The sequence below is a fragment of the Pelmatolapia mariae genome, linkage group LG14 (assembly GCF_036321145.2).
Source record: "Pelmatolapia mariae isolate MD_Pm_ZW linkage group LG14, Pm_UMD_F_2, whole genome shotgun sequence".
NCBI classification, from domain to species: Eukaryota; Metazoa; Chordata; class Actinopteri; order Cichliformes; family Cichlidae; genus Pelmatolapia; species Pelmatolapia mariae.
Window position 1 is genome coordinate 19,631,488 of NC_086239.1, and position 26,994 is coordinate 19,658,481.

The 26,994-nt window shown below is 38.4% G+C and overlaps 1 protein-coding gene across 2 annotated transcripts in view; it reads right to left on the reverse strand.

The window, feature by feature from the left end:
- LOC134641743 (cGMP-inhibited 3',5'-cyclic phosphodiesterase 3A-like) overlaps window positions 1-26,994 on the reverse strand; it is a 60,815-nt gene that overhangs the window by 30,500 nt on the left and 3,321 nt on the right. Inside the window, exon 1 of one of the 2 annotated variants that reach the window (XM_063494278.1) lies at window positions 1,696-1,754. The exons of the other annotated variant lie outside the window; for it this stretch is intronic. Coding sequence (XP_063350348.1) covers window positions 1,696-1,728 — 33 coding nt within the window. The 5' untranslated portion in view covers window positions 1,729-1,754. Of the gene's footprint in view, window positions 1-1,695; window positions 1,755-26,994 lie in introns of those variants that run through there. 2 annotated transcript variants of the gene reach the window in all.

Consider the following 26,994-nt stretch of genomic DNA (forward strand, 5'->3'; position numbering starts at 1 on the left):
TTCAAACCAAACATTAGAAAGGAAAAGAAAGGTGGTTTAAGTGACTTTGATGGTGGCGTGATTGTTGATCTGGGTAGGCTGGTCTGAATCTTTCAGAAACTGTTGATCTGCTGGGATTTTTACCGCTCAACAATCTTTAGTTTAGTTTAGAGTTTACAGAAAATGGCCAGAAAAAGAAATAATATCCAGTGAGAGGCATGTCTCTGGGTGAAAATGCCAAGAGGTCAGAGGAAAATGACTGATAGGAAGGCAACGGTAACTGAAACAACCGCTCACTACAACCAAGGTATGCAGAAGAGCATACCCATAACCCTTACCTTGAAGCAGAGTCTGTGTGTGTGTGTGTGTGTGTGTGTGTGTGTGCGTGCGTGCGTGCGTGCGTGTCTAGATATAGAGCAAAATCTCTTTCCAGCACCTTGTTGAATCTGAGCCATAAAGAATTAGGTCAGTTCTCAATGCAAAATGAGTCCAAACTGGTACTACCAAAGTGTACCTAATAATATGTCAAGTGATTTTGTAACCATGGGAATATACATTCAAGTCAAATACAAGTTTCAAACTCTTTCCACACGAATGAAGATGATACACAAAGGATTTTTCCTCTGGTTTCCCATATCCACCACTTCCCACTATAACAGTTTTCTCTCCTCTCTACCCCCATCCCCCAGCCCTCTCCTGAGAGACAGTTAGGAAATATGCAGGCAGATCAGGCATAAAGGCAGATGGTGAGAGCAGAGAGAGAGAGATAAAGCAAAAAAGAGGGATGGAAAGAGAGAGAACGGGAGAAAGAGAGTGACAGGCACATAGAAAGAGAGAAGCTATGGCCACAGGCAGGCCATGGCCAATCAAGTGAAAAAGAGAACAGCTCACCCTAGCAGACCAGCTGAGCTCCTCCACAGTCTCATCTACAACAACTGTAAATACAGCACTACAGTGGAGAGCTGACAAATGTTTTTTTTTCCTGTATATGAAGTAAATAAAAGAATAAAATATGAAAAAAAAACCTCTAATTCCTCTCAGATTTATAAACTAATTCAGGAGTAGTGATATTTAACACGGCTTGCCAGCGGCCAAGTTCATATTCTGAATTCTGTAATCGCCAAGAGGACTATTAAAGATTTACAAACAGTTACAGGATTTCATCGCTGGACCAACAGTTAATCCTTAAGTAAATCAATTGATTGTTTAATAATGGATGGTATATATTTTGGAAGGGGAGCAGTTGAAGATTCTTAACGCTCCAGAGGCTACATTTCTTTGTAAAATTGTATCTCTGCAATAAATGCTCCTTTAACTCCTGCTCATACTCAGCAGAACTGAAATGCAAACAAAGATCAGCAGATATTGATTAAAGAGTGTTTGGATTAAAGGTGGAGAAACTACACAAACCATTGTGCTGGAGTCGGATAAAACTGCTTCTCAACCAGCACCTAAGAACAACAGTGACAGTGAATCTCTCAGTAGAGGCTTCACTCTGCTTCTTATGAATGCCAGACTCTGTGACCTAAAAACTAGGCTCTATCAAGAAGCTTAATTTAGACATTGCTTCAAGTTGTCCTATTTAAACCATCTCATCATTACTGATTAAATGGCTTGCACACATGTGTATGCACGAGCGCACACACTCATACACACACACAAAGCACATAGAGAACAAGCAGCCTATGCCAAGAGTGAATCAAACCAATACTGGACCTGTTTAAGAAGATTGTCCTGGTGGCGCCCCATGGTACTAGCTGAGTGCCTCCTCTGCATCATTAACGTTCAGCTTGAAGAGAGCCACTCACTCGTGATATTTGCAACAAGATTCCTGGAGAAGTCAACAGCTTTATGCTGTCCTCACTTCCTTAAACCTTAATTCAAATGTCACAGTAAGTGACACATAAGAGTCTCAATCCAAAGCAACTGACATTTCAACAATGTAGCCCACAAACACTTCCTCGCACTTCCTCGTCTCCTTTCCGCTGCTGCTGCTTCATGAGCCCCCCCCCCTCGCCTCATCATCTCACCCGCCCCTGCTTCCACACATCTACCAATTGAAAACTGGTTCACTGGTGGTTCAGGGACGACAAAACCTGCAGCACATAGAAATCGGTTATATTGAAAATACTTGGTTGCTAGGACACATTGGGGCAAAGATCAAAGTGATTCATCTATGGACCATAAAATAGTTGTTTGGGGTTCAGTTGGCCACAGTTATACTACGCCTTCTACTTGTCAAGGGTTTCCTGTGATAGCAGATGATGCATGACAACCAAACAGTGGGTAACGTGTGTTATCAGAAAAGCACTCTCAGCATCAGGAAACTGAGGTACATATTGATTCATTAAAAGTCTGTTAACATGGTTGGTGTTGGCTAAAGCTGGAATTACATGTCAACTGTGGAAAAAAACTGATGATTTAGCTACTATATAAAAAAAATGTAAATAAATCACCACAGTATGGAGAGAGCCACACTTTCTGAAAAGACCATATTGACTTTAAAATATGGGAATCTTAAAAAGTTAGAGGCCCTTTTCCAAGGATGACGCTTCTTAGCATTCATCAGATTTTACTTTGTAGTTTTCTATGTATTATTGTAGGATCTTTACCTTACAATATAAAGCACCTTTAGGCAACTGTTATTGTGATTTAGTTGTATATAAATATGAAATTGTACATTGCTCTGTCAAAATTCTTCCTACGGGAATGTTTGAGAGCTAATGTGATATAATACCAATATGTTACAGTACTGTGCAAAAGTCTTGAACCACCACTCTTTTGTTTTGCGAGGAAAATGCGAAATTGGTGCAATGATTTATTGAAACTTGTAAACATACTAGCATAAAAACTAGCTTTTATTTCATTAGTTTCGTTACCTGGCTGAGATCAATTCCCAATCAAAACCTGAAATATTAATTATTAAGACACAAATAACAACAATGCAAACGTGCCCCACTAACATATCACTGGAGAGACAGAAGTGAGTCAAACATGAATAGGAATGTGCTGAAATGTCTTGGGTGTATTAAAACAGATTAGGTAAGACTGGACAGCTTGCACAGTCAGCTGAGCAGGAACAAAAAGAGTTTAATGTTATGAAAATAAAGATCTGCTTTGAAGCTATTTTGATATTCAGCAAATCTTCAGATTAGAAGAGGAAATTATGCCAAAGACACACATCCTTTTTTGCCCTTTCCCTCTGGGCTGCAGTGACCCAGAATCCGTCCAGAGCTGTCTTGTGGTCCCAATCTGGATGGCACATAATCTGCAGATAAAAGCTAACGAACAGAAGCTGCTCTCAAAGATCATTCTACTTAAACTATAGAGTGCTATCTGGGCGCATAACATCATCTCTCTTGTCCTACGGTCCCTCCTTTGCTTACCACTCCTCTCTTCCTTTTTCCCATCTAAAAATAAACAAGAGCGGGCACAGCTGATAAACAAAAAGAAAAAGACACGTGCACCCTTAATGCTGGAGGGCTGATCTACATTTGCTTCTCTTCAGCTCTCTCCCACCACCATCCTGTATTTGTACCTTCTATGATGTTATTTTTTTAAGACTTCCTTCAATAAGGTAAAAAGAGTAATTCAGGTAAACACCCTGATAACAATTTCTGAAGAGGTTAATGCTTAAAACAACGGCATCTGTAACAGAGCATGGCTGCCTACTCATCATTCTAGACATTGTGCTGATTCAAAAGATGACCAGTAGGGGAATTTCTCAAAATGTACAGGTAGTTTGAAATTACATTAGAGAACTAGTGGCCCCAGATGGAAGCAAGAGGTAACTGTTTGGCACTTCAACAAAGAACAGAAACTGTCCATTGTGAGTATTTCTAATTATACTTCTCTGACCTACATACCAGTGCACCTGCTGAAAGCTGGTGCACTGGTAAAGAATTTTTGAACGTTTAGATTTAACATCAAGAATTAAGCACAAGAATTCTGTGTGATTCTCTAAATAGTTTAACTTAAAGTTGCAACCACTGCAATTTTAACTTCATGTAATGGTAGAAAAATACATGCACATAGAAACCAGGACAAAACAAGCCAATGATAAATATAAAAAGAAGCAACGACTTGCGCCCTCTGGGGCAAAGCTATCATCAGTTTTTGTTCATGAATAGCTGTTCAGGACAGTAGTAGTAGTATTAGCAGTACAGATGGATGCATGCGTTTGAAAAAGGACAATGTAGAATTGAAAATAATTTAAAATACATCTGAATAAAGTTCTTTTGAATTATGTAAAGGTTGTACCTCTGTGTTCTAGGTATGTCTTTATTTATATAGTCATATCATTCAAACTAGTGACACTGTGTATACCAGTGATACTTCCTCTAAAATTAAAGGTATTTTTTTTTAAGTTTTTTTTAATAGGAAAAAAAGAATGCTGTACTTATAAATATATTTTGATTAGTGTGTAATTATGTTTTCCAACAAAATGTGAACTAATGAATTCATTAAAAATACATAAGAGTGAGCACTGGTTTGTGGAACATGCCATGTTGTATTTTACCTATGCGCCTAGAGACAAGGTGTATACACAGTATGCTTTATAAATTACTTTTAATTTAAAGATCACAAAGAATCCTTTCAAATTATATATGACCAGTTAACATTTATTAAACGTACATTTTCTACAATAAGATAGACAAAACAGAGAAAACCCAAACAAACATATGACTCCTTGTGAGCAAGTGCTTTGGTGAGAGTGGGAAGGAAAAACTCCTTTTTAACAGAAAGAAACCTCTGGCAGAAAAAGACTCAGGGAGGGGAGGCCAACTGCCTCAACATTGTGCCAACTAATGTTAGGCTCTCCTAAAAATCTCAGTTTCCCTCTGAAAACTGTAACAGCGGCAAAAACAGCAGCGCTTACCAGCAGAAAAGTTCAAGATGAACATTAACAGTAAATGAGTAAATAAAAGCAAATCATTAACAAAGCTCATCGCTGTTACGGGAAGCCTGTGTTATATCATGCCATCAATGATAATAACAGCATAAATTTTCCATGACATAAAGCGCCATATAACAATATCAATGCCACTGTGTTTACATTCGCTAGCGCGCACGTCAACCATGCAAGCCCAGACATGTCTGAGAGCGAAAGTAACTCGTTGGCCTCCGATTCTGATTTAGTACTAAAAAAAAGGGAACTACAAGAGTTCAGGCCTCCAACAAAGCACATTGCCTTACAAAATATACAAGAATACTGTTCCTGCTAAACCCATAACCACATTGTTTCAACACTTTAGGCAAAAATACACCATTGACTATAACTATGCTATGAAGGAGGATATGCTAGTAGTGATTTGCAACCCAGCACATGGCTGTAGCACTCACTACTGTTTTCAATATGAGGAGAAGAGCAAAGAGTGGATGGAACTCATTGATCTGGGTCAATGGTGGTAACCACTTAAGGAAATGGTTCAAACAACACACCAGGTAAAAAATACATATTTTTCAATTACATGTTGATCTAAAGTTTTAAACAGTTATTCGGTCTGTTTACTTAATATTTCCATTAAAACTACTATCTAGGCAACTTCTGGACTTATGCTGTATTACTGTATATATTGTGTCCCTACTATTACACTATAAATCTGCTGCTGCTGCTGGTACCTCATGGCACTAGAGGCCCACCATCAATAACATAGCTTACTGGAAAAGAAGTATGGAAAATGCCCCTAATGTGGTGTGGACTAATGAATGCTGCTGCCTGAAAGCTGCATCCACTACTAAAATGTTCAATATTTTTTTCTCTGTCATCATATATATAGACATAGACATAAACGTTATTAACCCCACACTGGGGAAAAGTCATAAGACAATGTGAATTAGAGCTATAAGAGAAATAAAAAAAAAAACAAAAAAACAAATAAACAAAGAATTAGTGTACAAATAAAAAAGCCAAAAACTTTGATAATAGTAATTTACACTATTTACAATTTATGTTTTACAATTTGACATCATATCATTACATACTCAGGGCTATACCATACATCCCCAGGTTACACAACATTTTTAATATTTAAATGTTTGACTTGCCTGCATAAAGGCAATGTGCATCATGTTTCTTGTGCAACATTAGGTCAATTTAATTATTATTAAAAATAACTGTTAACTGATAACTGGTCCCAGGCCGAGTATGTATGCTTGTGTGTGTCTGTGAGTGTACGTCTGTTTGTATGCTGATTTCATCAAATGTGATGTCCTGGCAGTACAACCGTCATCCACTGGAGATGACTTTGCATCTTGAATGGCAGATGAGATAATCTGCCTAATACAGTGGATTTGTTTAATGTGAGCCCCTGAGGATGGGAAGGCGGTTACGTCACAAAATGAAAAAGCAGGAAAGCTGAATTACATGTAACTCTTTATACATATATACACTGCATATATAGCTATTTAAATGCATTACATTCCTTTCTTTATTAGTGAAAATGTTTGTTTTAGAGATAAGGCATTAAAATAGAGCTGCATTATAGCAAAAATCAAAGAAATCCAAAGCATTTCAGCATCCATATTTACCACAGGCCATTAAACCTTCCTCTGTGGTCGGCTGTCCCTTGATAGCCTCCAATTACAGCTCATATACACTTCTGCTGTCAAGTCTATAAGAGACCAGGAAAATCACAGTGGTCTAATGTACTCCTGAGCCTCATAAACTCTGACAGCTCCATTATTCAGTCTTAATTAGACTTTTAGTTATTTCACTGACACAAACTGTGCAACAGAAAAGTCAACATCATATGTACGAAGGGATGGTGCATCTACACACACACACACACACACACACACACACACACACACACACACACACACGCACGTCTAATTTTGCTGGGTCGCCTGGCACATGCATCATCCCACTGTGGTCGGCAGGGGGAGCTCTTTTTTCTGACTTACTACTATCAGCATAATGTTTGCTCTGATGTCTAATGCTGTTTGCAGGTGTAATTTTTTTTGCTTCTCTTGAGCTGTATCAAAGATACATTTCTGTTGCTTTGTGACAGACAATAAAGGTGTTCTATTCTATTCTATTTCAGTCTATTTTAGGTTTTCTGATATATGCAGAACATAAAATTGATTCCATATTTTTTAAAGTCGGTGATTTTCAAAGAAGATGCAAAGAAGATATTTAAAAAGGATCTCTACAGTTTGGGCCATTTTCAACATTTTGATATTTAACAATAACATAGATATAATAACATAATAATTTTAGTGTTGTAACTTTAATGAATGTAAAAACAAACATTAATACACAGAGAAGGAAAGAAGCAGACCAGGTCCCATCCCAGCATGATTGGAAAAGACAATAGGATCACACACTTGTCCGTGGTTGACTTCAGGACCACAGATATCAAACCTCACTGCACCTAAAGCTGGGCCACATTTAAAAACTGTTAAACTTACAAAGGCAGCACTTCTATAGAACACTAGTCTTTGACACCATCAGACTGATAAATACTCAGCTACATAAATGTTCTATAACTGCATGAATCTCTGAAAACACAACAGATTTGGACGGCAGCTTCCACTGATAATTTGCTGTGAATTTTGTACTAAACAGGAGGAAAGAAACTTTAAAAAACTGCAATGTTTGTTCAAGCCAAAAAGAAAAAAAGACTGGACTGTAGACTATAATTGGAATCTTTATATGTTGCATACTATAGTATCTGATCTTTATCTACTGCCTGTCTACGGCAGGTAGCTCAGTCTTGGTCTCATCTGTCATCACAGCAAAGACACAGTCATAATCTGTTATTATCTGTTTGGTATAGTTTGGTACCTTCAGTCTCCCTTTGCTTGTATAGAATTTACTTTAAAAAATGTAAAACTCTGCTGTGGAAAACCAGAACAGAACAGCTGTTAGTCACACATTAAAACTTTGCCTAAAACTTAAATTAGACTAGATATTGTACTTTGATATTTATATTACAAATGAGTTTTGTTAATCTTAACTGCTCCTGAAGTTCTGTTCTGTATTATCGATCCAATTATTATGACAAGAAAAACTATGTTCACATGATGACCTACTTCTTATTGAAAAAAAAATATCTGAAAGCTAAAAATAACAACAGCAGTCCCACAGGGTCGAAAAAAACTCTCTTGTTTTGCATAAAAGATAGTTTAGTCAACCACAGGAAAAACATGGAAATGACATCTGTGCTTTTTCTGGTACTCACGCTGGCAGTGTGAAACCAGTTAGGTTAGTTTGCAAGAGTTAAAAAATCTTATTCTAAAAGACTAAGCAGCAGTCTGTGTGAGCCTGTGCATGTTATGTCACATAATGACAAATGACAATTAAGGGCTAAAGGACCATGGATTTCATCTTGCCCACCTACACACTTGCACACTTGCAGAGACACATGCACAAACGGGTTAACGCGTGCACTGACAAACACATTAACACACATGCCCGGTGTCACGACTCAAACGCTCCACTCCTCAGCAACCCAGCAAGCTAGACCAAAACCCCTACTGACCAGCAACTGTTCTTACTAGAGCCCAGCTGAGACAGAAAAAGACAGGAGGGAAATGCATTACACATAGCCAACATGAAGAGAGAGACAGAGAAAGTGGGAATTAAAGGACAGAAATAATTCCTATTTCATTTTATCTCAGTAAGCTTCTGAGATAACTGATAGTATATATATAAGAACACACACACATATATATATATATATATATGTATATATACATACATATATATATATATATATATATGTATATATACATACATATATATATATATATATATATATATATATATATATATATATATATATACATACATACATACATAGGACATATTAGGGTGACCATGTTTTAATTTCCAAAAAAGAGGACACTTGTGCCAGTCATGAAGAACTTTAATAATACTGTTCACCTAAAGAAAACGTTAACTTATTTAAACAATGCCCTCGTTAATGAATGGTAAGATGAAAAAGGTCATATAGGCTTTTACAAGTCAACAAGTGCAAAAAAAGAGGGCTGTTGGTCATATATATCCTAGGATAGATATATCCTATATATATATATAGATAGATAGATAGATAGATAGATAGATAGATAGATATGGAAATGAGTAGGGATGGGTATCGTTTAGGTTTTATCCGATACAGGTGCCAAACCGGTACTTTTGAAACGGTGCCGGTGCTTAAACGGTGCTCAAACCGGTGCTTAAAGAATGGAGAACACAAAATTGGTCCAAAAACCTCTCATGTTCAGCTGTCTTTTTGGGGGTTTTTTTTGTAAAAAGATAACAATGTAAGCCTTTTCTTCAGCTATAGGGCATATATGGTATCACTCTTGGCTGGAAGCAGTGCTTAAACAATGGAAAAAACACAAACTTTGTCCAAAAACCTCTCATGTTCAGCTGTTTTTTTGTAAAAAGATAACAATTTTAGCCTTTTCTGCAGCTATAGGGCATATATGGTATCACTCTTGGCTGGAAGCAGTGCTTAAACAATGGAAAAAACAAACTTCGTCCAAAAACCTCTCATGTTTAGCTGTTTTCCACTTTTTCTTTGGTCATTTTAGCCTTTTTGGCCAGGGTGAAGGGAGTATCTGCCATCAAACAAGAAGACAGCCGCATGTAACTACGACGGTGTTTGCTAGTTCACCTTACATGCATTAATTTACACACTAACTCCGGGTCCGATAACAGGCACCACACCCGCAGTAGATGTGCCGGTGTGAGGTCTCACAGCAAGCTATCAAACACGGCGCATTTCTCGGCTTTAAAAAAACCCGCTATGCGTCGCCAGGTGTTTCATCGGATTTGAGGTGTTACCTCCTTTGACAGTATCACAGTACCAGCTTTAAGCACTTGTTGCAGGCTGCTGAGTTTGCATCTTTTGCTGTGAAGTACAGCCAGACTTTGACCGCTTCGTCTTGGGCATTTTTAATCTGTAGCTCTGCTCTAAAAGAACGTACGTACCTGGCCCCGCCTACTATCCTCGGAAACGTAAAATGATTGGCTAGAATTGGCTCAGGGGAAAAAAAGCACCAAAATAAAGCACCGAAATGTGCGCTGCTTTTCGGTCTGGTTACTACCGTTTATGTCAGAACCGGACACCGGTACCCATCCCTAGAAATGAGTATACAAATTCACTAAAACAACTATTCTTAGAAATGTACATGTGATCAACTCTGGTTGCGAAGTACTAGCGAGCAATCTTTTCAAGTTTGCAGTTGTAAGATGGTGCACTGGTTACCATCTTTCTATTGTTGTGCTTATATTAGCTCTGAACTCAACTCATGAGTAAGATATTTTTGTTATTTTTTATATACTTAGATAAGCCTTGTGGCTTAGAAATGAAGCAATTGGTTACACAGGTATGCTTGTGTCTTGTGCCTATATTTTATTGAAGACAAACTTTCCAATAATAAATGAAATGGCACTATAGCAAAGTTTCTTAAGAATAGCTACTGCAGTTTGAGCATATTCTGTAAAATATGACCATAATCCAGCAGAATGATTAGTTATGATATGCTTTTCTGTTTTCAAAAAACAATAATTTCTTAACATGAGGTCTGATTTCTTTGTAAGTTTGGATTGTATCAATTAGATTGATACATTTAGTATATCATTTAGTATATTTATGGGACTGGGAATATCAATGGTGAAAGGTTTTGTACCTGTGAGCATTTCACAAGCACGTGACTCTGCACCTCGCCTTAGACTGGAAACATTTTTAAATTAAACAGGTAGGTGTGCAGGTGATCAAAAACAAATCTGTGTAAAACATAAAACCTTGGTTTGTAAAAATGATACTGTCAGCCTAAATATGGACATAACAGAGCTGAGTTAGAAAATAAATATTACTTATTTAGAGATTGCATGGTAAGATTTATATTTATCCTTGGTGTAGTAAAAAAATCTTTGCAGAATACCCTTTTAAAAGTCACTAATTCCCTGTTGTAGCACTTCAGTTTGTTAGGCTTCTGATACTGGCCTCTCATTAAGGTAAGTTCTCTGTCATATTGTTGCTCAGTATCATAATTTTGTTATATTTCACAACATGCAGTGAAAGCAGTCTACATTTTCTATAAAAACTGGTTCATTTTGACCCTGAGAATTCCAGTTTACCCCCTGAACACAGCTAGCTTGCCAGATGGAACTGGCAAAGCTGCATGTGCATGCATGGTTTGCATGTGTGTGTTTATGACAGTGTGTGTGAGTGAGGGAGAGAGATGGGGCTCCTGGGCTGGATAACGATGACTCATCCATCCACCCACCCACACCGCGCACACACACACACATACACACACACACACACACACACACACACACGTGAATTCAGACATGCACTCGTTACCGTCATCACTCAAAACCCTGTTAGCGGCACTCACTGATGCTAATTGTTCCCAATCAGCACATCAGGGGTCCTGTCAATGCACTGTGAAACCAGACCACGCCAATGATTGCTTATTGATCTTATTACAGGCTGACGTCACTCTGTCAAGCAAGTGTTTGTGTGTCAGCAAGCAGATGTTTGATGGACTTAGTATGGAGCACAACTCTGAAGATGTTAAAAAAAAACTGATTAAACTGATTAAAAGGAATTTGTCAAAACGCTTTAAACTTGTTTTAATAAATTTGAAAAAGCAACACTAAGAGTGGAGACCAGCTTGGTATAGCTATACTTATTAACAGAAAATTATGATGCTGATCCGCCCAATGCATGTTGCAAAAAAGCTGCAAAAAAAGGTAGTGGCATGGGGAAAATTGTCAGGCAGCTTCCCATAGTAATATTTAACACTTGTGTAACTTTAAATTTGAGTAGTGAGATTGCAGTATTGAAGTTGGCAGGTGTTAAATAGAACTCACAGAAAACAAAAAACACTTGTTTACTTTTACTTTCCCTCACTGGTTAGTTGCTGGTTGGGTTTAAGTCCCACAATACACCCAAAACCCAGAAATGAGCTAAAATGCAACACTTTATGAATGAGTTCAGCCTAATTACTAACAGGGACGATTTCAAAGGACAACTTGTGGATATTGTTAAGATGATTTGTTTTTATGAGGATTACTGGTTTTAGCCCTTTGATGTACTGGTAAGCAGTCCAGGGTATGCCTCCACTCTCTCCTAATTTGACCACTGAGATAGATTTTTCGTCCATGTTGACCAGATAACATCCCACGGTTACTGCAGATTTTTCGGCTGCTCCATGTTTATTTTCCCTTATATCACATTTCAAAGTTGCTCTATTGGATTGGGATCTGGTGACTGTGGAGGTCATTTGAATACAGTGACCTCATTGTCATGTTCAAGAAACTGAGATGATTTGAGATAATGTGTTATCCTGCTGGAAACAGCCAACGGAAGATTAGTACACTGTGGTGGAATGGACACGGTCAACAACAATACTCAGGCAGGCTGTGACATTTCAGCTCATTTGGTAATAAGGGGCCCAAAGTGTGCCAAAAAAATATCTCCCACACTCTTACACCCCAACAAACAACAAATTGAACCGCTGATCTAAGGCAAGATGGAGCCATGTTTTTTTTTCGCCGTTTATGCCAAATTCTGACCCATAATTTTCTGTGAACTGTACCGCAGCCAAAAGTATTAGTTCTATTTATCAGTTCATTCTTGTCTATCCTGTTGTAGAACACTAATATAGCCGAAGGGTAGTCTTTGAGTGCTTCTCTGTTTCACAGTGGAGTTGCATGACTAAGCCTTTGCATGTACTGTCAAGTAAATGCATGTATGCATCTGTAAGCAAGTACAGATTTGTATTGCTCGTATTTCTAGTCCCCTTTGCATCTTTGACACATGAACTTCTGTTGTGGTTTTGTAGTTTTCTAGTTCAAAAAGGTTTTTTGCCTTTGCCATCAGAACGTCATGACAGTGTGACTACCTGACAGAAAATGAAAATGAATCCACATTTTTGCACAGATTTGGCCTTTTAATCTAAACTTTTGATCAGCCTTGTGGTAAGGACCCGACACACACACAGGATTTCATGCACTATAGGTTAGTTTTTATTTTTGTTTAAGCAACTGTATTTTGACGTTCCGGCACCAGTCGCACAGGAACAGCTGCTTCCTCCTCCTCCTCTCAGTCCCCGCCGTCACTATTTAAACATACAGAGAAGAAGAAGATGATCACCTTGAGCAGTCACACCTGTCCTCTCTGCCACACCTGGGCACCACCTTGAGAGCTCACTGTAGCGCCCCTCCGCTGCAGCAGGCCAGAGACCACACCCCTGCCACAAGTCTGTTTCAGTTTAAGTGTTGTTTTCAAGAAACTAAATGCTCAAAAAATGCTTTATCTCACTCCTATTTCTTCTTGTTGCAACCTTGTTAAGATCCAACCATGCAAAATATAATTATTTGCCATTTTTCAGGTGGTCTTAAAACTTTTGATCATGACTGTACAACATAATCATGTATTAAGGAGCTATGTTTGCACTGAAACTTAGCAACTGTATTGCAGAGGCTCAGGAGATAGAGCAGGGCGTGTATTAATTGGAAGGTTGGTGGTTTGATCCATGTGTCCTTAAGCTTGCATGTTGAAGTGTCCTTAGGCAACTTAACCCAGAACTACTCCCAGTTTATCAATCAGAGTGTGAGGGTGTCCATGTTAGGTTAAAAGTGCTCAGGTATAGAAAAACGTATGAATGTGTGAACGTGGGTTGTAGTACGAAAGCACTTCGAGTGCTCATACTGAGTAGAAAAGTCCTATATACAAAAGTCAATTTAACTCCATTTTTAATTTTCTTCAGTTAAATTTTATATATATGGAGTGCCAAATCACAACAACAGCTGCTTTATATTGTAAGGTAAAACACTTGGCGATAGTGGGAAGAAAAATCTTTTTTTAACAGGAAGAACATTCAGACAGAACGATGCTCAGGGAGGGGCAGCCATCTCCAAGAGTTTTGAGATCCAGTAAACTAGTGAAAAACAAACATATACAAACATAAAAAAGAATAAAGGGAAATAATATAAGATGGATGATAAATGAATGTATAAAGAAGTCAATAACAGTCGTCCTGTGCATTCATGTAACTGCACAGTCTACTGTCGTCTTTACTTCACTGAGAAAGCTGCATCACGCACAAATAAGCCGCCATGCATGCAAAAATACTCCTCCACAAAAACATACAAACCATTTCATCCTAGTCTTCCTCCTCCTTCCCTACTTCCCTTCAAGGCTCCATGGCTAAGTGAAGTGCTTTTCCCCTGTGTTGTTGTACCCATGTTAGGCTACTGACGCCAGCTTGTCATTCTCTCCTCCTATTACTGTGAGAGGTGAGTGCGTCACAGCTCCCGCAACCCACTTCTCTCTGTCAGCTTTCTGCTCTTGCTGATAGACACTGACATTGTCGGGCGTGAGCATTTCAGGCTGGGTCCCATGGGAATAACACGAGCATTCAGACACTGGTCTTCCATTTGACGCTGCATGCATAACGACTTACATCCCGTTTTGCATTTGTTCTTTGGGAAGTTTTGTTCTTCAATGATACTTTTTAAAGACGATAACCAGAGCAAGTTCATACAATCAGGACTCAGTCACTGAATTGCTTCTTGAATGAGACTGGTGAGAAAGTAGTAGAGAAGGAAAAAGTGGGTGGAAAATAAAGGGAGAGGAAGCAAGAGACATGTATTAAGGAAAAAAAGCTGAAAGAAGAAAAAATAAAATACATGAACATTAAAACGAGATTAATCATACAGAAACCAAACAGGCCAGAAATGTACTCCATGTATGTGTGTTTGTCTGACTGAGCAATCAAATCTGGGAGAAACAGCAAAGCAAACAGTGTGTGTCTGTATATGTAGTGCTGTCCTTTGTACACATCACAGCCCAAGCCCAACCCCTTCATCTGCTCTTCAGATGAGAACCAAGGGCTCACTTTGTGATGGTTTACCACATCTCTCTGAAAAAAAATGTCTATAAATAGTATCCAGGTATTTATGAATATTTAAACCTGACCTGAAATCTAACTGATGAAACATAGGAATGTACAATCTGGTCAATACAATCTGTGTTTGGTAGCGTCCCAATCCACCATCTGCACAGCTCCACCCATAGATTAAATTGAATTCATGATGTGAAGCAATCCCATGATTAGCTGGGCATATAGTTATCTGGATAAAACACCTGTCACATCAGCTCAGGGCTAAAAGCTGTCTTCACAAGTCTCGGTGCCCAGTTTTTGCTCTAATTTGAATCTGAAAGATATGATTGGAAGCGACGATTTGTATCTCAGAAACTTCGTTAAGGATATCTTGTTTTTCCACTCACCACTATTCTTTTGTGTACACGTGTCAAAATCACTTTTTAATAGTTCAAGTGTAACTGAAATGCTTGGATAGTGCTTTTATCTGCAAGTATTTTAATTTTAATTTTATTTATTTTAGATTTCCCTTAGAGCAGAGCACTGTTCAACAAGATCTTGTGCAAGTTACAGGTTTACTCCAACCACAGCCTGTAGCAGGTAGAACGCTGGTTTAAGTTGATCATATCATATCAAATTTATTTGTATAGCACATTTAAAGACCAAAGTACACCAAAGTTCTGTCCAGTAAAACCATGATACAGATAAAATCACAATATAAAATATAAATTACAGATATAAAATTGTTACATAATATAAATGCAGAGCCAGATGAAAATCACACTAATTAGCCTCGAATGCCAGGTTAAACAAGTACGTTTTTAGACGTGATTTAAAAGATTGAATAGAATCTGATGCCCGAATGTCTAGAGGAAGATTATTCCATAATTTGGGTGCGGCAATGGCAAAGGCACGGTCTCCTCTGGTCTTCAGTCGAGACCTAGGTTGCACTAATAGCAGTTGACCCGATGATCTTAGTGCTCTCTTAGGGCTATACAAACAGAGGAGATCAGCTAAGTCAGGGGTGCCCAATCCCAGTCCTCGAGAGCTACTGTCCTGCAGCTTTTAGATGCATCCCTACTCCAACACAGCTGAATCAAATGGTTTGATTGCCTCTTCAGCATGCCATCAAGTTTGGCAAATGCCTGATAACAAGCCATTCATTTGATTCAGGTGTGTCGGAACACGGATCCATCTAAAAGCTGCAGGACGGTAGCTCTCGAGGACTGGGATTGGGCACCCCTGAGCTAAGTAATCAGGTGCCATATTATTTAGGATTTTATAAGTAAACAATAAGATTTTAAAATCTTTGAGAGCAGAATCAGGACTTATATCATCAGCTCCTATTGGAAAGAAAGCCTCATTGGACAAGATACTGGCCACCACGACAGCAAACTACACTTCATACAGCAGGGGTGTCAAACTCCAGGCCTCGAGGGCCGGTGTCCTGCAGGTTTTAGATCTCACCCAGGGTCAACACACCTGAATCAAATGATTAGTTCATTAACAGGCTTCTGGAGAACTTCAAGACATGTTGAAGAGGCCATTTAAATCAGCTGTCTTGGATCAACGACACATCTAAAACCTGCAGGACACTGGTCCTCGAGGCCTGGAGTTCGACACCTGTGTCATACAGGGTAGCGTGCAAGCTGCAACTGAACTTTAAGTATAAAAAACAAAGAGTGCCTTTTTGATGACAAGTTCTTTACCGTTACTCTGAAGAGGGCAGCTTATGTCAGAGATAATAACATAAAATATAAGATCATCAGAATGCTGCCTGCATCTGAAGGCACACACAAAATTGTAGATATTGTATAAGATTGGCTGGCTCTGATATGTTGCATGAAACTGCATTTCTAAACAGTGATTTTAGCATGTAGTTTGATGTATGACACACCAACACAGAGAGTCTGCTATGCATTCAGTGTCTCCACCTCCCCTTTAAAAATTGTGACTATTCCCTATACCCTATTCTGCCAGTGTATAGTCACTGTACCCAACCTCTTGTGATACTGAAGAGGCATGCTACTGAACAAGGGCCAAAAATAGCCAGAACCCTTTAGCATCTAAAGACACAGCTCATCCAAAACCTGGCACTTAACCACCGATGAGCTCCTAACTCCTCTGGTAGAAATATGTGTAAAGCTTTCGTTGAGAATTCAAACTTTAACTACTCCACAGAAGACATGGTGGTATGGATCAGGAGTTCCACAAAGAGCAATGCTTGAATATCATGTTCATCGTGGCCAAAGACCTCCAAGTATGGAATTCCTCCTAACCACCTATCAATATACTTCTTCAACGTTGCCCACATGAGTGTTGAAGTACCCCAATGGTAAAATCTCTACTAGTCCTTAGACAATTTCCTTTCTAGGATCTGACCTAAATTCTCCAAGGACTCCAAATACACTTAACTGCTGTTCATAGGCACACCAATACTTAGAGCCTTCCTCTCATTTCCCCTTTATGTTCTCAGGGGAAAACGCCAACTCAGCAGAATTCAGTGAGGGAGTTTTGAGAATTCCCAGAGCGGCCTATTGCTATAAGCAACTACTGTATGGAAAAGGATATTCCAAGGCATCTCTAAAATTTCGATTCCAGAACCAAGCGTGTATGTGGAGGCAACCTCAATATATATTAATTTAACTTCAGTTTGTTTATATATACCCAGTTTGGGTATATGGTTAACATACCATATACCAAATCTGTGACGCCCTGTGTTGGCAAATCATCTTCTGCTGCCAATTCTGTACAGATTTAAAACAGAAAACAACAACGGAGAGCAAGAGGTCAGAGTCGAACCAGACCACACAGCTCTAGATCTACAACGTGTCTGGCCTCAGTTTTGATACACGGGGATGATTGTGAACTCTCAGAAGGCCAGAATCTGAGGTAAGACACAAGCAAAACCTCACACATGTGCTCACACATACACATACAGACACACATAAGCAATGTCTTACATAACACAGTGAGTGATGGCAGCTGAGGACACAATAATACTGCCTTTGGCATTTGTCCTATGAAAGTTGGACACAGAGGAAATCGGGTGAGTGGGAGAGAAAACAGAGGGACAGATTTTAAAAAAAGCCAATTGAAAATGAAAGAAAGAGAGAAGATGGGGCAGAAAAGGGGTGAACGAAGACAAGATTTAAAAAAAAAAGAAAAGAAACAAGAAAATATTTGTTTGTTTGTTTTGCTTCTACTGCCCATGGCCAGACGTACAATACCCCAAGGGAAAATATGGTTTTATGTTAATATTGCAGCCCAGACAAAGCCACCCTTATCACCACCGGCATCAACTTCCGGAAAGAAACTGTAATGGGGTGCAAGGGAAAGAAATAATAACAACAGGAGCAAAACAAGAGTAAACATGAGAGCAGCTTTCCAATGCTGGGAATAGCTCCTGGACAGAAAATTAAATAAATGAATGATCATGCTGAGTATGCCTCTAAACTTGCATAGTAGGAGAGAGAGCTAATGACTGTCATGTAGCAATAAGATGTAAAGAAAGCTAATTGCAACTGCAGCATTGAAAGGTGGGAGAGTGTAACAATGCAATTGAATAATGTAGCGCTATCTACTCTCTCTGAAGTTAAATGTGTGACAGTAACAGAATTGGTGTATAGGTTTAAGCAGGGGTTAAAGTGGGCTAGAAATGATCTGATAGGCAGGTTAATACATTATACTGCGTGTCCCTGTGGTGCATTCATGGCGCGCATGTCAAAACCGTGTTCTCGTTACTTTTGCATCAATCTAACACTACCGAGGAGGACTGAGCATAAATGGACTAATGTTTTTTAAGTGGCAGGCAAATTTCAAATGCAACTGTTCAAACAGCTCCACAAAAATCACCAGATACAAATGCTTTCTCTGCTACTTGGCATATTATTGTGTCTTTGCAGCTAAATATACAGTTCGTCTATTTCCCGGGGAGGGAAAGAGTTATGTTTGACACACTCAGAGATGGACTATGACGTAAGAAAGAGAGAACAAGACAGGAAAATGAGAGATTGTTTTTAAAGGAATGCAAACGCAATGCAGTATAACAATTTGTGTTATTCACAGATAACATGAAAAGCCAGGCAGTTCAGTGCAGATGAAAGTGGTAACAGTGCAGTACTGTGGTGAAGTTTACAGTAATGCACTATGCTTGACTTAGTACAGAGCAGGCTGTGGTGTGAGGTTACATCAAGGGTAGCAGCCATCATGGGTAGCTGTAGCTCAGGTGGTAGAGCAGGTCATCTACTGATCGGAAGGTTGGTGGTTCGATTCCTGGCTTCCCCTAGTCTGCATGCCAAATATCCTTGGGCAAGATATTAACCCCAAATTGCTCTCCGATGCATCCATCGGAGTATGAATGTGTGTGAATGTTACTTAGAAAGCACCTAAATGAATGTGCTTGTGCGAATGGGTGTGAATGGGTGAATGCACAAGTTGTGTAAAGCGCTTTGAGTGCTCAGAAGAGTAGAAAAGCGCTATATAAGAACCAGTCCATTTACCATCAATTTAAATTTAAGGTAAGGATGCTGATTAGATTCTCTCACCAATTTTGACCTTTCATAACAGCTGTATAGTGTCTAGAGGTTGAAAATCAGGTTAACATGAAATCTCATATCATGTTGAATTCAGTTTGCTAAATCCACAAAGAGCAGAGCATCTTAGAGCAGCAGCATCACGGGCCAGCTCATCACAACCTGTATAGAAATTCTAATGGAGCTTACAATGCACATTATTATGTGACTTATTTCTAAGTGATTCTTTTCCACACGTTGCAGCCCTACACCCAATTTTTAAGCTCCTCCACCTGCCAAATCCCACTTTAACCCCTGGGTTTAGGTGGGTCTTCTTGCCGCCTCTGTGGGAATAATAAGTGAGAGGGAAAGAATCTCAAATTTTGTTTTCCAATTTTTTGTTTTTCTTTTAAAAAACAACAACAACAGCTTTTTATTAGCCTTTTAAACTGTTTCATGTGTAACATAATTAGTGAGCCAATGACATGTGTTAGCTTAAGGTTGTAGCTGTTCTTTGTAAAATAAAATCAATCAATAAATAAATACACTACTACTACTACTGTTGATAATAATATTAACACAGTCATTGAAAGACACGTTGGTCTATAACACAGATGTAACCAAACTACCAGACTGTTAACTAGGGAATCATGGACCATCAATGCAACCGTTTCCTTAAATTCTCATCTAACTTAGGAGTTCGGGCTGAGTGCTGAGGATAACTAGTAAGATGATATGATTGTGATCGTGTGCTGATATCAGAGGCATGAGTGCCGACAGCATGATATAGTAAAAAGAGAAAATATTTTTTCAGTCAAATCTGAGAAATGGAGTTGCAGAATTTTTTTTTTCAACTTTCAGCATCGATATCGTCATATTTATCATAATTTCAATAGCAAAGGTACAATGAATGTATGATGCAGAGAAGCAGAGACAAACATTCCTGCCTTGGATATTTTATTTATTTATTTATAGTTTTGCTTTGTGTTTTTTTAATGATCATGAATTGGGGAAATCATCAGAAAGTGTATTTTGGTTAAACGTTAAGAGTCTTGTTATATATATTTGGTCAAAACAAGTCATGGCAAATAATTGGCTTAGCTTATACTTCCATGTGCGTAAACTTTTTTTTATTAAAATAGTGATTTCGACCTAACTATAAATGACTATTTTTCTCATAGAAATGACTAAAATGTAAGTAATGTGATGTATTTCAGCTGTCTATTGTGTACGACTGCAACGATTAATCGATGATGGCATGATGATGGCACAGTTCGGAGTCTGTTTGCACACTGCGAAGCAGCAAAGAGGCGGAGCCTCAGGTTAAGGTAAAGAAAACGTGTTTCTAACGTCCAAAACAGCAGCGATGTTCCTGTAATCACCATTAAACTGGTAAAAAGCGAGCGGGAATCCTTCACCAAAGCACCTAATCAACAAACTCCGCCATGAAGAAAAGCAAACTTTGTAGCTGCTCAATCCACCGCTGTTTTGTTTTACACAGCGTAAAATCTGCAGTAAGTCTCCAGATGTTGTATTAAAATAAGCAGATGATCTGATAACTTTGTTTGATACCAGACTAGTTAAATTATACAGCTTGCTGAAGGTTGAAGGTAGCCGTCCTATTTTATATGGAAGTATACCTGCAGCGAGCAGGGGTGAGTCTAAAGGGGGGCATGGGGTGTACTAGACCACATGTATTTCAAGGCTTTCATAACATTTTTCCAGATTGAAATAATATAAGATATATTATTAATTAAATTGCATTAATATTTAAAAATATAAAAATAAAAGCTTTTTTCACAAGCTAATTGTTTCTAAAGTTTGGACACTGAATCATTGTTAATTAGTTAGTGTCTACATCATCATAATGTCTGTTTTCACCAGCACAAAAACTTGCCTCCTATTAACGGCAGAAAGCCTTCCAAGAAGAGTAAAGATACACCTTTATGCCTTAGTTTAGACTACATATATATATATATATATGTATATATATATATATACATACATATATATATATATATATATATATATATGTAAATACATCTTATTTTATTTGACTTTGACCTCTGACTGTACTGATTATTTATACAGTTTTACATTTAAATATTTTCTTTAAAAGATTAAGTTCCAGTATGACATGTACATTAAATCAAAGAGTTTAGTGTTTTTTGGTTTTTTGACATATGTTGTATGCAGTTAAACTTAAAAACATTCCAGTTTCTATACTGGAAACCAATGAGCAGTTCATTCTGAAAGACCTGTGTTTTTTCTCTTAAATATTTATTGTTGCTGACTATAAGATAGAAGTATTTCTTACCTGATTACTCAGTTAATCGATGGGATCATCAATAGATTACTCGATTACTAAAATAATTCATAGCTGAAGCACTACTACTGTGTATTTACATGACAGCTTGTTTTAATAAAACAGTGGGACTAACAAATAATATGCTTCCCACAAATATAGGCCTGATGTATTGTGCATTTACAATAAATAAAGGCCTGATTCAATTAAGAAAATATTTCAGCAGCCCTGAAACTACCAATTAGTCCAATGCAAAGGAGGAAAAAAACAACAAACTTGGAGCTACATCCAGAAAGTGAAAAATTATTGTGAAAATTATATTTGAAAAATATAATAAAGCTGCTCCATTAGCTTGCCACTGGTTGAAAAAGAAGAAAAAAAAGGACTCATTACAAACTAAAATAAACCCGTGAGTTATTTTAAACATCAGAAGCAAAATATCATGGTAGTCTCTCATGCATTGTTTCATGTCCACTTCCCCATCATTATAATAACTTCAGACCCATTTCTGAAAGAGCAGGTATGCCAGAGTATCTCTCTTCAAAGCACTTTAGCAGTCAGTGATGCTCTTCTGTCAAAACAGAATACAGCAGGTAAAGACAGCTTTGCATTTTTATGCCTAGATGAAACCACAACTTGACACAGTTGAAAGTCGGCCACAATTAGCTGCTGTACGCGCGTCACTGCCGCGTGTGTCTGCAGCGTGTATGTGTGTGTGTGAGCGAGACGTGTATGTGTGCATTATGAGGGATAATGGAAGGGAAAAACACTCCCAGATGCATGTGATGCAATTATATCCTTGATTATCTGATTGGGTAATCTACAGACGGGCTGGAGGCGTCCAAGATAAACAAAGTGTTGGCAGACTGTTGACCAAGCATAAACCACGACGAAGGACACACATACAGTCTTACACAGACACACACACCTGTATTTGAGCATGCACTCAACAACGTATAGATATGGTGAATACTATTTAAATAATATTCTATTTAAACATTTAAATACTTTAAATGATGAAATATATTTTCCCATATTTTTTTTAGCTAAAATAAAAAAGCTAACAATTTAAATACATACAACAATAATTAGACTGACTTTAGCCGTTAAGATGTTAATGGTCCAGTTTTAATATGTAAATGCATTTTTTTGCAGGAAATGTTGCCACTGAAAAATAGTTTTTTTTTCATCAAAACTTTAGAAATATTTTTTACATCACTTTGCAAGCTCAAAAATCACCCTGAACCCACAGTGAGAAATTTTAGATGTTCAGTATATTTTTAACAGGTTTTGGAGATGCCAGGATGATCTGATGCCGGTTGTTGAAAAGGTAAATCCCTCGTATTTCCTGATAATTCTGAAAACATTAAGGAGAAGGGCATTCTTTAAGCTAGTTGGCTCACCAGTACTCCAACACTGCTTGTGCTGCTCTGTAGCTCCCAGGTACGTCAGTAGGTGTTAACTAAGTCTGTAAACCCAGGGCACAGCAATGAAAGAAATGCACACATGCCAGCAATTCCTGCATAAATACAGTTTTAAAAATGTACCTCTGCTTATGTCCTCACTGATCCAAACTGCCCATGCTCTGCATCCACAGAGTAAAGGGAAAGCTGAACAACAAAGAACACTTAAATGTGTGATGTGTGAGGTGGCGTGTTGGGTTTTTCGTGAAGGCTTAAACTGACAAATGTCATGAAAGTAAAGTGCTCCACCCCTGCTGCAAATCTGTTACAGTGTAAGAGTGTTTACTGTAGGGGAAGAGAGAAGCAGACATACCTGCAGACAGATGTATGGACAGGTCTAGAGTCTGCTTGTCAATGTTGCCCCCTGCCCAGGCCAACCACCCTCCCCCTCACCCCTCCTCACCTCTCACCAAACATATTTTGGAGCTAAAACACACCATTGAATCGAGTAACAAGGCAATCCTTGTCCAGCGCCACCAAACCTCATCTGGACAGCCAGCAGGGAAGCCACTGTGCGTGTGTGTGTAAGCGCGTGTACAGTATACAGAAATGACCAGGAAAGGTTAAAATTATTTGCTGTTGCCTTTAAAGAGCAAGCTGGGGAGGCCACTCTATTGCACACACTTTCTTTTGCTCTTGCTCTTTTTCCCCTGCCCTGTGTTCTCTCTCCCTCTCTCTGGAGGCATGTGGCACTGGGCCATCTTCACCTTACATACGCACAAACACATTAAAAACACATATGCAATAACTGCCAGGCAAACTATAAGCAGTCAGTACAAACTCGCCTCAGCTGTGTGTGAGTCCATGTGAGCGTTCAGAGCAAAGGTGTGTTTAGAACAGAAGCAAAGAGGTTGAACACGAGGATCAGATAGTTGTCCTTTTACAATCAACACTTAAGCGGAGCTTGGCAGAGAATCTCCTCTCACTCCCACGTTTTGCCTCGCTGTAAACTGCAAATCTTTCAACACTCCTCTTATACCCCACATTAACTCCAGCTACCCCCCACCCCCAGCTTTTTAAAGCTCTTTGTCACGCACACACACACACACACACACACACATATTCACCCATGTCTCGGTGCTACCCATGGATAGATACACCCTGTCCTGATTCAACTCTTTCAATCACTTTTCTTCAGGAAGTCTGTTTTCACTGTTTTATCACTATGGCTACCTTCCCTGTTTTTCAGTGTGTCTTTTTAATAGTAAAGGAGTATATATGTTTATAACTGAAATGTAGTGATATATAAACAGTAATATCTAATCAAGACTGTTAAGTTTCCTGCACATACTTTTTCACTTTATGCACAAATAATCTTGTGGGGTTTTTTTCTTTGAGGTACTTAAATTACTGCTGTTTAAATGTTACCATAATCTAGTAGAAAACACTCTAGAACTGCTCAGGTGCAGCAAAAAAGTTTTTTATGTATTGATATAGTAATGTGTGAAAGTCTTGAGCCAGCCCTCATTATTTTATATTTTGCATGCAATGAGTCAGACATTTCTGTAAAAATTTAAAGTGGTCTCGATCAATAGTTCTCCAGCCTTTCTGAAGGAGATTGACTTCCTTTTCACTCATTTTCAGTCCAACATGGTCAGTACCTGACTATGTTGAGAGGATTTCATTAAGCCACTTATCCTCAATTTCAATAAATTTGAAATTGGAACTGAGAATCCTTCCAAATTATGGAGATAGAAACATATGGTCAGATTTTGATCCACCATGCAATACCATCTGGGAAGTATTGGAATGGCAATAGCTTAATTTTTCAGCATGACAATAATCCGAAACATACTGTCAGTGCAGTAAAACCATACCTGGATAGAAAACACACAGTGGAATATTATCAGTCATGCACTAGCATCCCCAGAGACCTCAACATTACTGAAGCAGTGTAGGATAATGTTGACAGAAGACAGAACAAAAAGGCAGCCACCGTCCAAAGAAGAGCTTTGAATGTCCTTCAAGACGCCTGGAGAACTATTCCTGAAGATCACTTAAAGAAATTACAAGAAACCGCGCCTAAGAGAGTTCAGGCTGTCCTGAAGAATAAAGGTGGTCATACCAATTTTTAGAATTTTAAACTCTTTTTTACCTCATACACTGTATTTCCATGTATTTTTGCACAATGTTCAATAAACTGCTGCAGCTTTTTCCCATTTTCCTAACAAAGAATAAAGAAATGGAGAGTGGCCCAAGACTTTTCCACAGTACTATATGTTTTCATAATCTTTTCATCTACTATATACAGCACAGTAAATCCAACATTTTTTCAGGTGTACTGTGAGATAAATCAATGGCATACATAACCTTGCACAGCCTTATTATCTAATGGCCCAGGCTGATTGGAAAATTGCAACTCTCAGGTCATGCAGGCCTAAAGACCGATCAATGTTGCCCTGATAGCTGCCGGTGCTTAGAGAAATATATGCATTCCCCGACCGCTTAGCAAGTGTTGCTGTTCCCACAGAGGGCGCTGCACTAAAAACCTCCTTGTGATTTCTTTGGAGACCAGCAGATTAGCACGGCCACCTTCAGTTTTCATGGTAGACTCCAATTCGTCTGTAAACACTCGCTAACTTATCATAGAGCACCAGTGAGATGCAAACCGGAAACAGCATCCGTTCCCCTTCAAAGTAAAAGTTGTACCTTTTGAAACATGTTGGTTTTGGTGGTAAGGCACAAATTCTACACTGAAGGTGAAGCTTCTCTGTTTCCAGTTTGCGGTAAATATACATATAGGAAAATGAACACACATGAAAATGGCAGGGAAGCTCAGCTAACCATATTAAACAGCTACACTGACATCAGGGAATTGTCTAATTATTATGGAAGTGGCTATTTCTATAAATACAGTTTCTGTTTATAGGTGACATCTGCAACAACAATAAATAACAAAATATGAGGTATACTCAAACCAACAAGCCCACAACTCGTGTTTTTTTATAACGTCTCAGTTTGTATACGGTTTATTTGTCCTAATAACAAGGTTCACTGAACCATAATCCTATTATATTTGCACTGCAAAGCTTTAACGCAGTTTCTGATATTGTACAGTCATCTGTGCTTTTACTGGCAATTATTGAGAAGATAAAAACCTTGCTGTATTATCTATGCATTTTAAATTATTTTAAAAACTCTCCATCATTATCCTATAAAAGAAAAAATACTGTATGTTAAGACTGGATGCCATTCAGAGTAAGAGCGCTCTGGCGACTGGAGCTGGTTGTGTCTCCCTGGAAATGTATGTGCGTCAGTGAGAGAATGTGGGCCTTCCCTCAAATAGATTTCAGAGCACATGTTTCTGCTTTAGAATCTGTCTCTCTCCCGCCTTTCCCCTCCTGTTTGACACAGATACTTTATATGGTGAAGAGATTATGAAAATGATTTGAACAAGAGAGCAACCTTAATCGTGATATAAAGCAGTGAAGTTAGCCTCGGATGAAACAATGTGCAAATATTTCAGTAAACCCATATTGCTGCTATGCAACTGAAAAAACACACACAGCCATAAAAAAATAAATAAAATAAATTTAAATACTACGCTGCTTATCGACGTACTTATGGTTGTTGTCATGTTGCACACAGCAAGTGTTTGTCAGCTGTATGCAACCCAACAAACAAAATGCTATTCCCCAAAATCCCCATCCCACTGAGACCCTGGCTAAAAGACAAACAACTTCTGTCAAAACACAAGGCCTCTGTGTGGAGCTGATCCAGAAGGATCATAATGGAGTTAAATTCATGTTAAAATCATCAAATATTATAAACTCCTTTGTATGGACAGCAGAAACCAACAGGCTTTAACGTAGTGGTGCATCAGCAGGAGAATTAATCCCATTCACTTTAGTGAAAAAAAATACTGAAATAAAGCCATGGA